The sequence below is a fragment of the Plecotus auritus genome (genome assembly GCF_963455305.1).
Source record: "Plecotus auritus genome assembly, chromosome: 7".
NCBI classification, from domain to species: domain Eukaryota; kingdom Metazoa; phylum Chordata; class Mammalia; order Chiroptera; family Vespertilionidae; genus Plecotus; species Plecotus auritus.
The window spans coordinates 95310880-95325827 of NC_137774.1; the positions used below are offsets into that span (position 1 = coordinate 95310880).

General features: G+C 42.8%; 1 protein-coding gene across 1 annotated transcript in view; it reads right to left on the reverse strand.

The window, feature by feature from the left end:
• Positions 1–5542: 5542 nt before the first annotated feature.
• Positions 5543–14948, reverse strand: part of LOC308252719 (isochorismatase domain-containing protein 1-like) — a gene marked incomplete at its 5' end in the record, with an annotated part of 42085 nt that continues 32679 nt past the window's right edge. The window contains 3 exon segments of the mRNA XM_080677462.1: positions 5543–7022; positions 12549–12665; positions 14721–14924. Coding sequence (XP_080533588.1) covers positions 6876–7022; positions 12549–12665; positions 14721–14924 — 468 coding nt within the window. The 3' untranslated portion in view covers positions 5543–6875.

A 14948-nucleotide genomic window follows, 5' to 3' on the forward strand; every position in this document is an offset into this window, starting at 1 on the left:
AGAGAAGTTTTTTAAAGGGTAAAGAGGAGATGCTAAACCAATTTTGAGAAGCTTCGACCAACCAAGCTAATCTAAACAATATACTATTTAGCAAATTTGTCTTCACAGAGTTTATTCCAACATCTAAAATAAAAATCTATAAAATGCATTTCAAAAGACAAAGCAATGAGCTCTCCTTCATTTGTTCTTGAAAACAAACTCACCTATCTCAAACAATGCAGTCAATCTAAAAATCTCTAAATAATCTAGACATTCCATAGAGATTAATTTTTAAAATGCTCACAACACCCTTATGCCTTATTCAATCACTGGGTTTTTCATGGTTATAAAAAAAAAAGTGAGGTAATCGTTATGCATTCATAATTGTGTTTGCATTTTCTAAGATATATTTCTCTTTAATTTATATAGGGCATCCTTGATCAAACAATTACAATGATTCATTTTCTCTGCTATCGAATCCATTTAGCACTTGAGGGCCATCAGTCACACTATTTGTGTTGCTTGGTTATGTGAAAATTGAGGCTCAATTTTTAGCCATAGGCAACCTGTAAATCTTATTTTAAACTAGTGGCCCAGTGCATGAAATTCGTGCACATTAAAAGGGGATTAATTAGAGGAAATAATTTAATATTGCTATTTGCCTTTTCTCTATAATAGAAGTGTCAGAGATGAAAGAAAATTAGTAAAATGTATATGAAAACCTTCCTCCTGTCAGAGTCTGGGGCACACCACGGGACCCAGAGTCAAGTCCCTGCCCACCCACATCCGCCTCAAAATCTCGTGAGACCAGACCTGGCCGCCCCCCCCCCCCCCGCCCCAATTCGGATAGATCCAGACCTGGCTAGTCCCACCCTTGTCAAGCCCCGCTGGGCAGGGAACGTAGCCTCAGGTCCCCTGGCCCGGCACCAGGACGGGGAGCATGGCCTGAGGTCCCCCATCAAGCCCCACCAGGTGGGGGGCAGGGGGCGGGGGCACAGTCTCAGGTCCCCTGGCCCAGCACCAGGAGGGGAGAACAGCCTCAGGTCCCTTGTCAAGCTCCATTGGCAGGGGGGTGCAGCCTCAGGTCCCCCGACCCAGCACTGGGGGTGCACCTTTAGGTACCCTGTCAAGCCCCGCCAGGCAGGGGGGCGCAGCCTCAGGTCCCCTGGCTTGGTGCTGGGGTGGGGGGCGTGGCCTGAAGTCCCCTGTCAAGCCCCACCTGGTGGGGGGCGTGGCCTGAGGTCCCCTGTCAAGCCCTGCCAGGTAGCGGGGGTGCGGCCTGAGGTCCCCCGGCCTGGCGCTGGGGCGGGGGGAGCAGCCTGAGATCCCCTAGCCCTGCACCAGGACGGGAAATGCACCTTGAGGTCCCCTGTCAAGCCCCACCAGGTGGGGGGCACGGCCTGAGGTCCCCTGTCAAGCCTCACCAGGTGGGGGGCACGGCCTGGCACTGGGGCAGGGGGAGCAGCCTGTGGTCCCCTAGCCCAGAAGCAGGATGGGAAGCGCACCTTGACGTCCCCTGAAAAGCCCCACAGGGGCGGGAGAGGGCATAGCCTCCGGTCCCTGCTGATTGCTTGTTAAGGCTCCATATGGGAACTTGGCCTCAGCTGTGGGTGCAGCCATCTTTGTGACGGAGTGATGGTTAATTAGCATATTCCCTCTTTATTAGATAGGAGGATTATGGTTTTCAGAAGAGGAAGGGGTAGATAATTTTTGTCATCTCATCCAAGTCCATTTCCTATAAGAACCTAGAGATCTCTCAGAAAGGCTTCAGGGCTGCTGCAGAGAGCTGGACAGGAACCAGAGCTCTGCCAGGCTGCCCTCTCACTGCAGGGCACTGCGCCTGTCTGCCGGGAGGTGCAGCACCCCCTTTGAGTTTCTTGCACTCCTACATGTCTTGCTGGGTGTGCCCTGTCTTCAAGGCCCACCCAGCAACACTTGCACCCAGGCCATTTCTCAGTGTTATTTATGCAGTTGGTAACCTTGAGAAATGAAATTTGCCCCAATTATCAAAGTAATTAAGAATGGAGCCAGGTCTGTTATTTCAATGCTTTCAATTACACAATGCATCACATAGCCACTGAGAGGAAGGGAAAGGGAGAGGGAGAGAGAAACATTGATGAGAAAGAACCACTGATTGGCTGTGTCATGCACACCCCTACTGGGGATCGAGCCTACACACTGGGGCGGTGCCCTGATCAGGAATTGAACCGGTGACCTTTTGGTGCATGGGACAATGCTCAACCAACTGAGCCACATCAGCCATTTCTTTTTTTAAAATGGCCCCAACCATTAATTTTTTTTTTTTACAAGAAATCTATGTTTACATGTGCATGTGGCGCGCGCGCGCGCACACACACACACACACACACACACACACACACACACTGTTATATATAAACATGCTGTCTACCTTCAGGAATGAATTGCTGAAATGCAATATTAACTTCATGGGATACAGCGTATTTAAATTTTGCCCAATTGTCCAAAAGAATAAAGCACTTACTTATTGGCATACAAATAATACAAATAAAAGGCACCAATATATGGGTAGTGGCTAACAATTTACACCCACGTTCTTCATTCGTGTTTCATGTTTTCTTTTCAGGGTTTTAATTTCTTGGGGGAAAAATCCACATTTCCAACAATTCATAAATCATCACATTTTTAGCTGGGGCTGCCAAACAGTCTATTTTGAAAGCACAATATGCATTTTCCAGAAGCCCAGTTCAAAGCAGCGTGTATTAAATATATGTTAACAATGAGTACTTGAGTATTAACTATAGGTTCTAAGACACATCACCTTTCATTTCTTGCATTTACTGTCTGGATGGACAATTTAACAAGGAAGCAGCTGCAAGAACAATGAACAAATCCCAAGCCAAGTGACTTTTAGAGCTGAGAAGTAAAATACACTGTGCAGCTAACAATTATATTAAGAAATGACAGGTGTGTTCCAAGTTGACTGTTTTCTGCAAAGAAAAACACAAAAAGCTAACCTTACAATAAAAAAAGCTCTACTAACAATGGACTACAGGACATATTTTCCCTGCCTACCTCACTTTCCTGGAAACAAATTAATAGGAGCTAATCGGAATTTAAAATAGACTTATTTTATCCTCTTGATGGCATCCCACTTATCTCTTTCCCCCTTTTCTTCATATAAACATGACTGCAAGTTAAAAAAATACAACCCCAAAGAGCAAGCACATTAGTTTTCTATTGCTCTATTATAACAAAGATAAACTTTGTGGCTTAAAACAAGAGAAATGCATTCGCTCACGGTTCTGGAGGTCAGAGGTTCAGGCACAGCATAGCCTTCTCTGCTCAGGGACCCCCAAGGCACGAAATCAAGGTGTCAGCCGCATTGCGTTCTTACCTGGGCTCTGAGGGAAATCTGCTTCCAAACTCAGGTTGGTTGTTGAATTCAGTTCCTTGTGATTGTGCAACTGGGTCCCTGTTTCCTTCCTGGCCACCCCATCCTCAGCCATGGTGAGGCCTCCTCCCTGGACGCCCTCCCACATCCTGAGTCCCATTTGCCCGGAGGAGCCCAGTCCTTTTTAAGAGCTCACCTGATTGGCTCAAGACCACAAAGGCTCTCTCCTTATCTAAAGGTGATTTGAGACCTTAATTCCCTGAGCAAACCCCCTACAGCTGCACTGAGGTTAGCGTTAACTGGGAGAAGGTGTGCGTACACCACAGTGGGAAGCTTGACGGCCATTTCAGAATTCTGTTTCCAAAAGCACACAAATCAGGATTATAATCTCTCCAACAGCAACTCATAAGCTATTTTATTGGACCACCATTTTGGATTTGTCTCTCTTCTAAAAATAAACTTCCTTGGTAAGAGGTCTGCTTGTTCAGGCTTAGTAGATAAAAGCAACATGGAAATAAGAATTCTAAAAGCCAATTGCAATTATTTTAAAAATCTATTTCAATCACACCTAAGTAATTGATATATCTCGTGGTAGCCTGGTGATTATTAAGTTCTTTTTAATCAAGGTTAAACAGTGACAATAATGCTCAATGAAGTAGAAGAGGCATTAACGATGCGGGGATATTGATATATAGTTATTTGACAATGAAAATGATAATTTTTGTATTATCAGCCATTATCCTGATTTAGTTAGAAAACCATCCGAAAAGAAGTAAGACTAGATTGAAGATTGTGGCACAGGAAAAGCTGTGAGCACCAGGAATATCCCATTAGCTTTGCTAATGTAAAACAGAGGACTGTTTTTATTGTCCCCCCCCGCCCCCCCCGCTCCCTGCCCCCTTTCCACTACTGAAAGTACAGGTCCATGTGTTAAGTAACCTGGTTCTCCTCAAACTGTCTTTAACCACCTGTGCAATTTTAGAAACAGGGCATCTCTGGGCCTCACTAGCCGAACCTGTGAAATAAAACCATGTTAGAATTTTATAGCTGCAATGGACCTTTGAAATCATGATCTTTGAAGTTCTACCCAGCTCTAAAGTCATCATTACCCAAATATTAACTTTTAAAGAGGGAAACTATCCCACCTTATTAGAGAAATGTGATATTTGAATGGATATAACAGGGTACTTGGTTTCCTGGTTAGAATATGTTATCCCTTTCAATTTTAGATTAAGTGTCTGCAGATGTGTTAGCATTTTAATAAATGAAGTGTCTTGATCCTGGCTCCTAACCCCCTTGCAGTTCCATACACTATACTATCCTTTTGCTTATGTTGTCAAGTTGTCTATGTACATCAGTTAATAGAATCTTATTATCCTACAAAATTATAGACACTTCCAAATTCAAAGTCTAATGTATTAAAATCAATTCAGTTTTCCTATAATAATAAGGCCTTGACATCTTGCTTTTGCATAATCTGCAAAAAAAGAAGGGAGAAGGCAGAATTCCCAATTATGTTACTCTGAACTTTAACACTGAATTAACATTCCTGAATCTTAATTCAATTTACATTTACTGGGAGGTTATGGTATATCAGGTTTTGTACCAGACCATAAGTTGCCTGAGCATCTTTTTATCCTAACCACATAGCACAATATTTAGAACTAATAGGTTCTCACAATATGTTTCCAGAAGGAGTGTAGACAATGCACAGGTCCTGCTTTTAAGGAACTTACAATCCACTGGGAAAGATGGATTTTAGCCCAGTGAGACCCATTTCAGTCTTTGAACCTGCAGAACTGTAAGATAATAAGTGTGTGTTGTTTTAAGCCACTAAGTTTGTGGTAATCTGGCATGGTGGCCACAGGAAGCTAGGCAGGGTCAGAGACTTGGTTTCAGCTCTGAAAAGCTTCGTGGTGGTGGCATTTCATGAAAAATGAAGGCCCTGGAGCAGTGAAGGGATACGGGTGCTGTTAGTCAAATCGTTGCTACTCAGTGTGGTCCATTCCGAGCAGCACTGGTGGGAGCCGGTTCGACCCAGACCTACTGAGCCAGAGTCAGCATTTTAACAAGATCCCCAAGTGATTTGCATTCATATTGAAGTTTGAAAAGCACTACATTAAATTTATTAAAAACTACCTTAAAATGTGGAGAAATCTTTGATTCTTCTTTTTGACACACAAGGTTGCTGAAAAGAAAAAATTTAAACACACCCACAAGAAGAACTGTGAAGTTGTTGTCTGTTACCACTGACAAAACAAACAAACATTCCGACTGCTCTTGAATCATGAAGAAGGCCCTTCAGCAAAATCTCTGTACCCCTGCCTGCAAAGGATTTTCCTTCTTTGAAAATTCTCAGAATTATAAATGGCAACATTTATACCTTATATATATATTCTACCTTTAAATAAGTATTAGAATGCCTGGAATAGTACTCAGAGAGCTGTGTTGTGGGGGACACAATAATTTCATTCACATAATACATTTTCTTTAATTACTTTAATATAAAAGACAGCAATGTTCCATAGTTCACATAATACTTTAAAAAAGGTTTAAAACCCTCTACTAAGTACTTAACGAAAATAAATTTATTGAAGGATAGCAATGACTACAAAATTAATACTACCAAATCGTTACTGGTATCTATATAAGTGGAGGGTAGGTGGAGAAAATATCAAACAAAAATATGAACATTTGAAAACTTTTGCTAAATCTTATGCATATTAGAAGATATATTCGACATTTTTGTAAAGACAGTCAGCTAAGGTAATACCTCAAAGATTTAAAAACAGCCCTCCAGTAATTATATGACATTGCAAATCATCCCATCTGTTTACAAAATTAAAACAATGACCCCATGAGTCTTGCTAGGAAAAGACTCAATTAAAAAAGAGAACATTAACAGGGAATTAGTGATGGTGACAAGAACAAGAAAATTAGCATAAACATGAAAGATATATAATTACCCAACCTAATTCCGTCTGGTTAGATGAATGCAACTCAGTCAATAAACTGACTGCATTATGAGGGGAAGGGGTACCATGAATCAGAGACCTGTTTTTAAATCTCATATAAGAATCCTATTTCAATCAATTTGTAAAGTAAAAGCACTGAGTCCACATTAAAGTCTTCACATATGTGTTACAATAATACAAAAGTCAAACTACTGTCAATACAGCTTTTTCTTTGCAGTGCACAATATAAGAAAACTTCACGAGTGTGCACTCTTGAGCTATGATCAATGTATACAGTATAGACAAAACAGGCACCTCTATTATAATTTTTTAAATAAATAAGAGCTCATTAAGAAGAAAAAAAGAAGATAAGCAGCACCTGAAGCTTTGACATTTGTAACTAAATGCTGGTACCCAAATGTTAGAGACCATTTTTACTAAGTTTTACTAAGAGGCGCAAAAAAAGAGCCAATATTTGACTTAACATTTTAATTCTAGTAGAGACAAGAGCTTGTCCGGTTACAGCCCTGTCACCTGATGGTGAGTGGCACACCAGTCCTTCAAATGTCCTAGACTTTGGAAAGCAGACCCGACTCTGGAGCACTCGCCTTAATCAGATTCTGGACTTCCTTGAATTTTGGATGGTCTTTATCAGCCACCAACTGTAGCAGAACAGCCTCGCTGGTAGTCACTATGATCCCAGTTCGAGCAAGACGCTTTAAAAAGAAGAAAGATAAAGACAGATGAAGACAGAAGCATGAGCATAAACACCAGGTTAAAACAGCAAAAAGGATGCTGGGACACAATGATTAGTATTCGCTATTAAATCCATGGTCCTTAGCTATACTATCCAATTCAGTGACGGGGACACACTTCAAACCAACCACACCACAAACCCGCTGTGATTGTTCTTGATTTTGGTACTACGGGCTAGAAACAAGTAAAAGAAAATAGCCAATGTTTTGCCAAAGATAGATGGGAAATCAAGGCTAATGGCTGTAAAACAATGATTCTCATTTACCTTTTCTGTCCACAAACATGTGACGTATAGCATGTGTGTCCTCCCACTAAGTAAGAAATGACAGGTGGTGGAAGAGCCTCAGGTTTCGTTTAAGAATGTGCTCCTTGCCCTAGCTGGTTTGGCTCAGTGGATAGAGCATTGGCCTGGGAACTGAAGGGTCCCGGGTTCAATTCCAGTCAAAGGCACATGCCTGGGTTGTGGGCTTGATCCCCAGTGGGGAGTGTGCAGGAGGCAGCCGATCAATGATTCTCTCTCATCACTGATGTTTCAATCTCTCCCTCCCTCTCCCTTTCTCTCTGAAATCAACAAAAATATATTAAAAATAAAAAGAAAAAAAGAATGTGCCCCTGGATGACAATGGATCCTCCACCACTGCCACCATCGTTAACATGTTGGAAACACATTAACTACGGCATAAAAGTTAAGATTGTATAATTTCACTGACAGGTCAAAGAGTCCTTGCCAAATTGCGCCAGTGGAATTATGGCAAAGAACTAAGGACAGAAATGTAAGGAGGGGAGGAGGGAGAGAGTGGAAGAGGGGGGAAGAGAAAAGAGGGAGGGAGGAAGGCAAACAGGGGAAAGTGGAGGGAATAACAGGGGAGAAGGGGAAGGGAGAAGGGAGGTGAGAAGAGAATTCTGGAGTAGAGATTCATTTTTGGATGTATTCGTTATCCGAAACCCTAGGCAAACAAACAAACAAACAAAAAACCAAACAAATAGCAAAACAATGGACCAACTGTTATCCCAGAAACATCAGATATAAGAACCATGGAAGATGAAGTGGTGAGAAAAATTTCTAGGCAAGTCAGAGGAAAAGGCCCAGGTCAGTCTCTCATTGGAAAGGAGGGGTTGCTCATTAGATTCCACATATGAGCGACTCCTGGGAATCTAATGAACATAAACTGAAGAACTAAAATAGGTCTGAAGACATAGAAGCACCAAACAGACTGTCAAACCTCAGAGGGAAGGCAGGAGAGGGTGGGGGGTGGGAAGAGATCAACCAACTAACTTGTTATGAATATATGAATATGCATATATTCACAATCCAGGAACACAGACAGTAGGGTGGTGAAGGCCTGGGCTGGGGGGCGGGGGCAGGCTGGGAGAGGTCAATGGGGGGTAAAGAGGACATATGTAATATTTTCAACAATAAAGATTAAAAATAATAATAAAAGTGTAATATGCTAATTAGACCAGATGACCTTCCCAACGAAGCTGAGGTGGTGGGGACTGAGACAGAGGAGGCTGCCATGGTGGGCGGGGGCCAAGGCAGAGGCGGTGGGGGACCAAGCCCCTTGCACAAATTTGGTGCATCAGGCCTCTAGTAATAAATAAATGGAAGGAAGGGAGGAAGGAAGGAAGGAAGGAAGGAAGGAAGGAAGGAAGGAAGGAAGGAAGGAAGGAAGGAAAGAAGGAAGGGAGGGCGGGAGAAAGGGAGGGAGGGAGGGAGGGAGGGAGGAAGGGAAGGAGGGAGGGAGGGCGGGAGAAAGGGAGGAAGGGAGGAAGGAAGGGAGGGAGGGAGGGAGGGAGGAAGGAAGGAAGGAAGGAAGGAAGGGAGGAAGGGAGGAAGGAAGGGAGGGAGGGAGGGAGGGAGGGAGGGAAGGAAGGAGTCGCTTGAATAGCCTGACAGCCTGTGGAGCGAAAGTAAACCCTCCTTCATGGCTATGGATGCGCAGGCCCTACCTTCCCACCGGCACACTCCTGCTTTTTACCCCCAAAGATGTGGGAGGAAGTATAGCCACAGCCTGCTTATGGGAAAACAGGCTTGGGCCTCGAGAGCCAGGACAGAGGCGTGCAGAGCAGAGGACCAGAACTCTCAGGACACGAAAAGACAGCAGGGAAGAATGGAGGAAAGAGGAAGCACAAAGCAAGGCTGCTGGTGCCGTCACGTTGGGATAAACACCAGAAGGTGAGTTACCTCTGAGTTTTTTCAACACTTCTGGAAATTACTTTCCTCCTCCTCGCTTTTCAGTCCACTAACATCTCAAAACCTGTAAAATCTCAAAGGACTGTGTGCCTGCTTCAGACAGAAGGGCAGGGAGTAAATGTAGGACTGGCTGCAGCCCAGCTGCATGTCCAGCCATTCAAACCCCGCTGGTGCCCTCACCCCCGGCTGTCCTGCCTGTCTTGCTGCTCACTGTTGCATCAGTGGACCTTCAACATTCAGCCTGAATCTGAATCACACACATTCAACGTCAGTGAAGGTGCTTTAGAAAATCCAAAATGCCAACAAAAGTGAGCTGTCACTCATCTTTCTAGTTCCTTAGTGAGGTGGGAAGGACAGAAAGCTGTTCCCAGGTCCAAGGAAGAAATCTGGTGACCCAGGAAGAAGCCAGCTTTCCCTAGTGCTCTGCTGACCCGAGCGTGGTCCCCTCAACAGCCTTCAGAGATGCTGAGAGTCGATCACAGTGGTGGGGTACGCCGGGAGGCTCCAGGCACAGAAACACACTAAAACCTATATGATATCACTTGGCTTCAAGACTGACATATGGCCAATATGGATTGGATTCAAAAATAATCAAGCCAAGAACCTGTGCAGGGGAAGGTGTGACTGGTAGACCTTTACATGGTACCTGCCCAACCCCAACCTGAAAGCAGGGAGGAAACCACAGCAACTTTTCCAGACCCTGGCAGGCTCCTGCTCACCACCCTGAGCTACAGGACACTTACAGTGCTGGTCCCAAATCCACTTTCTTTCCTGGCTTTAAGAGGGCAATTAAAACTCCAGCTGTTTTGACTACACATGGGTACATGATAATAGGTTTCCGACGTGCTTCCCTTACACTTGCAATATCAGTCCAACCAGACCAAGGGAAAGGAATGATTAGTCTGACCCACAAACCGAAAAATGCAAGAGCACAAAACCATGATGACTTTAAGAGAGGACAGGGGTGTGGGGCTGTGGGGGGTGTGGGAAGCAAATCCATTAAATTTCCGAGCAACACTAACAACTCCCCAGAAGTACAAGGACATCAACTTCAAGAGAGTGTTTTATTCTATTTTATTCTGCACTTACTCTACAATTATTAGTTGAAAGCAACAATGCCTGCTAGATGGTAGGCGCTCAAAGAGGTTTGCTGAGTGAAGCTCACAGCACAGATCCTGGCACAGAAATTCCAGTAATGGTAACTATAAACTTTATTAGTATCATGACCTTGACAGGCAATATGGGTGGTCTCAGGAATTATCTTCAGTAATTGTAAAGGAACCAAGAAGAAGGGGAGCTGGCAGATTGCTATTTAACTTGCAGAGTCATAACATAAAGGAGAAAATGTAACATTTCTCTCAATAATTTAGGGACAAACTAAAACAGTTCCACAGCCAACTCAGACTCAGCAGAAAACGGAAATGTGGCATGGCTCCCCTACCACCGTCTGACCTGATTCTGTTTTCCCTTTCAACCTCAACACTTTAACTCAATGCTGGTTGCTTCATGCTCTTCCGAATCCCCCCTGGACTATATTCTTTTCTCCCCTCCTAAGAACTTTTCACAACTAGTCTCTTCTGGGTCTTGCAAGCTTATACATTTCTGATAAGACTAACCTCATGAAGACAACAAATAATAACAATAAAAATAAAAGCAGCAGCTATCATTTGTGATTACAGTGTCAGACACGGTATTAAGTGCTACCAAGACATTATCTTATTTAACCCTCCCCAAATCCTCCCATGTAGTGAATATTATTTCCATTTCACTAGTGAGCAATCTGAGGCATAGATATTAGATAACTTGTCTAAAGACACAAATTTCAAAAATGCCAGAACCTGCATTCATATCCATATTAACCCTCCACGGTGTGGACCCCTAGTCACTGAGATCACAGGCTACCTCACCAGGAACGAGGTTCCGATGATAAAAAGCTATGCTTTTATTTTGAGCCTTGTGAGAAGACAGAATTGCCAACAATAACAATCTTCTGTAATAAATGCCATAATAAAGACATGTCTAAAAAACTTACATGACTGTAGAACAAACGTCCTTGTACTATCTTTATAAACAAGGAAGATTTGTGTTCCTTGTATGCTTTTAGTTTTCACTTCCTTGGAAACACTTCAAGTTCTAGACCTCAGCACTACCAGAAAGATAAATTATCCACAGAGGAGCAGAGCTGCTTGCTGGGACAGTGAGGATCTGGCAGTGGAAGTGATAAACTCATTATTAAAATCTGAAATGTGGAAGTTGATTAACTCCTGGTTGTAAAAACAGCTTAAAGATCTTTGCTGAGATGGGAAAAAGCAACACTTAGTACCTAAGCAACTGCTACCACCCAGAGAACCCAACAGTCCAAATGGACTTAAAAATATTTAAACAAAACTAATAAAACTGTTTCCACCCATAATCCCAAAACAGGACTCACTGCGGCAGGAATAAAACAGAGAAGGGATGGCCAACCAGGGCCTTAAACCAATGCTGCTCCCCACCTGCTCCCCACCAGCCCTCCCCACTGACTCTTCTCCTTTCCACCTCGGATTCTTCCTCATTTTCCCCACCTCCTCATCCCAGGGAACGTTCCAGGCTAAAAAGATGACAGCCATCCTACAGAGAAAGTGGTTCATAGGCCATCAGTTAAAGAACTCAGCAACTCAATCTACACGTACATTACTCTAAAATCATTATAGGATTAGAATTAAACAGACACACACACACACACACACACACACACAGAATGAATCTTCACCATATGGAGTGAATATTTCAAAGGACTATGATACACATCTTGACACTCTAGTCAGAGAACCACGATACACTGCATGTGAGTGGTATGCACAGTCCGTGACATACCTCCTAGTCCCAGAGATTCAAGTCTGAGGAAACCTCACATGAGGAAACCTCACATTAGGCCCATTATGCCCTCGGTTTGGCTAGATCTTGGTTGAGTTAAATCTAGGTGAGCTGTTTTTAATTTGCAAATCTCTAAATGGTTCAGGTTCAGCTTACTGGAATTTCTCTGAGTTCATGCATAAATCTCTAGCAAAGTTATGACAAAAGACATCAAGGAGCTCTTGGCATCACCAGTCATCTAGATCTAAGGAGACAGCGGCTATAAAACGGGCTGTGGGGGTAAGATCTCAAAGGTCTCTGGAAACCAATGAGTCTGGTCCTGTCTGACCACGCTCAAATTGAAGAGGTAAATCCTGCATGGCTGCCAAATATTCAATGCTCTTCAAACTTATTTGGAAAACGTGGCAAATGACTTATTTTACGGCAGGACAATTACCTCGAGAGCAAACATCCTGTCCATCATGCTTCTTGATGAAGTGGCGTCAGCAACAATATGAACCTCAATACCTCGGCCGACGAGCTCCAGGGCTGTTTGTTGGATGCACATGTGAGTCTAGGAGGAAAGTAAGAAATCATATGTAATAACGCGGTAAATGTAAAGTATTTTGCAAATGTGCAACCACATGATTAGGCAGGAAGAGCAGGGCAGTCTAATGACCTTGTCCTAACCTAGTTTCGCCTCTAACCTGCTAGGTAACCTTGAGCATAAAGAGCATCTCTGCTTAGTTTCCTCTTTGTAACGTCAGGGACTGGATTACTTCAGCGGTCCTCATACTGGGATCCTTGACCATATTCTTAGAGCTCTGTGAGGCTTTGTTAAAAGGTTTTCCTCTCTGTCACCTGGATGACCTTCCAACAGCTGACTGCTACCACCCAGTTTTGATGCCACTCACAATTGGGTTTATTTCTGAATTCACACTAAGTGCCCAATACAAAGAATGAGTCTGCAGTACTGCAGACTGAGAAAGTAATAGGAAAATTGAGTTGTTACAAAGCGCCCTGGAGTAAAGGTAGGCCAGGTTAAAAATAACTCGTGACACAGGCAAAAAATACCCAGTGTGCCAGCAAATGTATTATACAGGTTCCATCTTTCCAAGTACTAACTTGTAACAAATCATTAGCGGAAAACATAAAGTGAAAACATGCTCCAACAATACTGGATTATACAACGAATGAAAGCAGATTCCAATAATGCCATGATGCCAACCTTATCTTTATACGACAAGAGAGTTTTGGAGAATTATCAACTGACAGCTCAGCTCACTGCAATTAGCACTGGAGGACTGCTCAAAGATCATCTTCATTAGGCACGAGGTCTAATAATGATGAACGAGCAAAAAAAAAGTGCAAAAGTCAGCAACAGTATTTGGTGTGACATTTATACAAAAAGGCTTCCTCTATATTTCTTAAGATTTTTTAAACGTACATCGAAACCTGAGACTACATCTTTCTACTGTTAAAACCTACCACTATAAAACCTACTCTCAAAACATCGTAAGTACATTAAATTAATATTTTCTGGATTTCATTGTTTTTAAAGTAACTTTAAATTTAGTTCAATAGTTGTTTAAAAGCTATGAGTAAACACTTATATTCTATTAGTACATGTCCAAGAAAAACAAATCAAACAAAAAATCATTTTAATCAGCACTAGGAATCCATGAGTATTTTTTTCCTTTAAAAATGTATGTACATGCCAGTGGTTGGCAAACTGCAGCTCGTGAGCCACATGCGGCTCGTGAGCCACGGTTTGCTGTTCTGTTGACTAATGAGTTTGCTGACCACTGACCTAGACTTTCGATTCCAATAATTACAGGCTGTTGTTGTTCCTTGTGATTAAGCCCCTATCCCAGTGGTTGGCAAACTCATTAGTCAACAGAGTGGCAAACAGCGGCTCGCGAGCTGCATGTAGCTTGCGAGCCGCAGTTTGCAGACCACTGCCCTAGCCGGTTTGGCTCAGCAGATAGACGTCGACCTACGAACTGAAGGGTCCCAGGTTCGATTCCAGTCAAGGGCACATGCCCAGGTTGTGGGCTCGATCCCCAGTGGGGGACTTGCAGGAGACAACCGATCCATGATTCTCTCTCATCATGGATGTTTCTATCTCTCTCTCCCTCTTCCTTCCTCTCTGAAATCAATAAAAATATATATATAAAAAAGTATGTACATGTTTGAAATGTGAATGACAATGAACTACATGACTTCTAAGGTTTTTCTAGAGCAAAATTATGACCCAAGGTGAAACCCTACAACATAAAAATAATGCCTTTAGTGAAAATGTGTTCCAGAAGTAATGGTTAAAAGTAAAAGCCCAAGAATTTATCAACCTAGACTGCAATCCAGCTCCATCCCTTAATGTTATACAGCATCTGTGTTTTAGTTTCCTCATCTATAATATGGGGAGTACTTAGCTTAGAGGGTTGCTATGAGAGTTTAATGAATTAACATATAAAGTGTTTAGATTAGTGCCATGCCAATAGTCAACACTTAATAAACGGTGGCTATTTTTCATCAGGATTACCACCTACATGGTATTCTATATAAAAAAATGCATTCTGGAATCAAGTTTTCTACAAATGAGATCCAAAACATAACAAAAGGTACTTACTTCTACTCCAAATAACACAACACTCCTGACTCCAGGAATCTCTGCTAATGCCGCTTCTACTTCTGGTAACACCATTGAAAACTTGGTCTTTGGAAGTACCAGTTTTACACCTGTTAAATCGATTTCTTGAACAGTGCTTCCAAGACCTTTAGGGTACTGCTCTGTTACAATAACTGGAATTCCTAAAATCCGGGCCCCTTGCAACTGAAAAGAAACCACACAAACAAA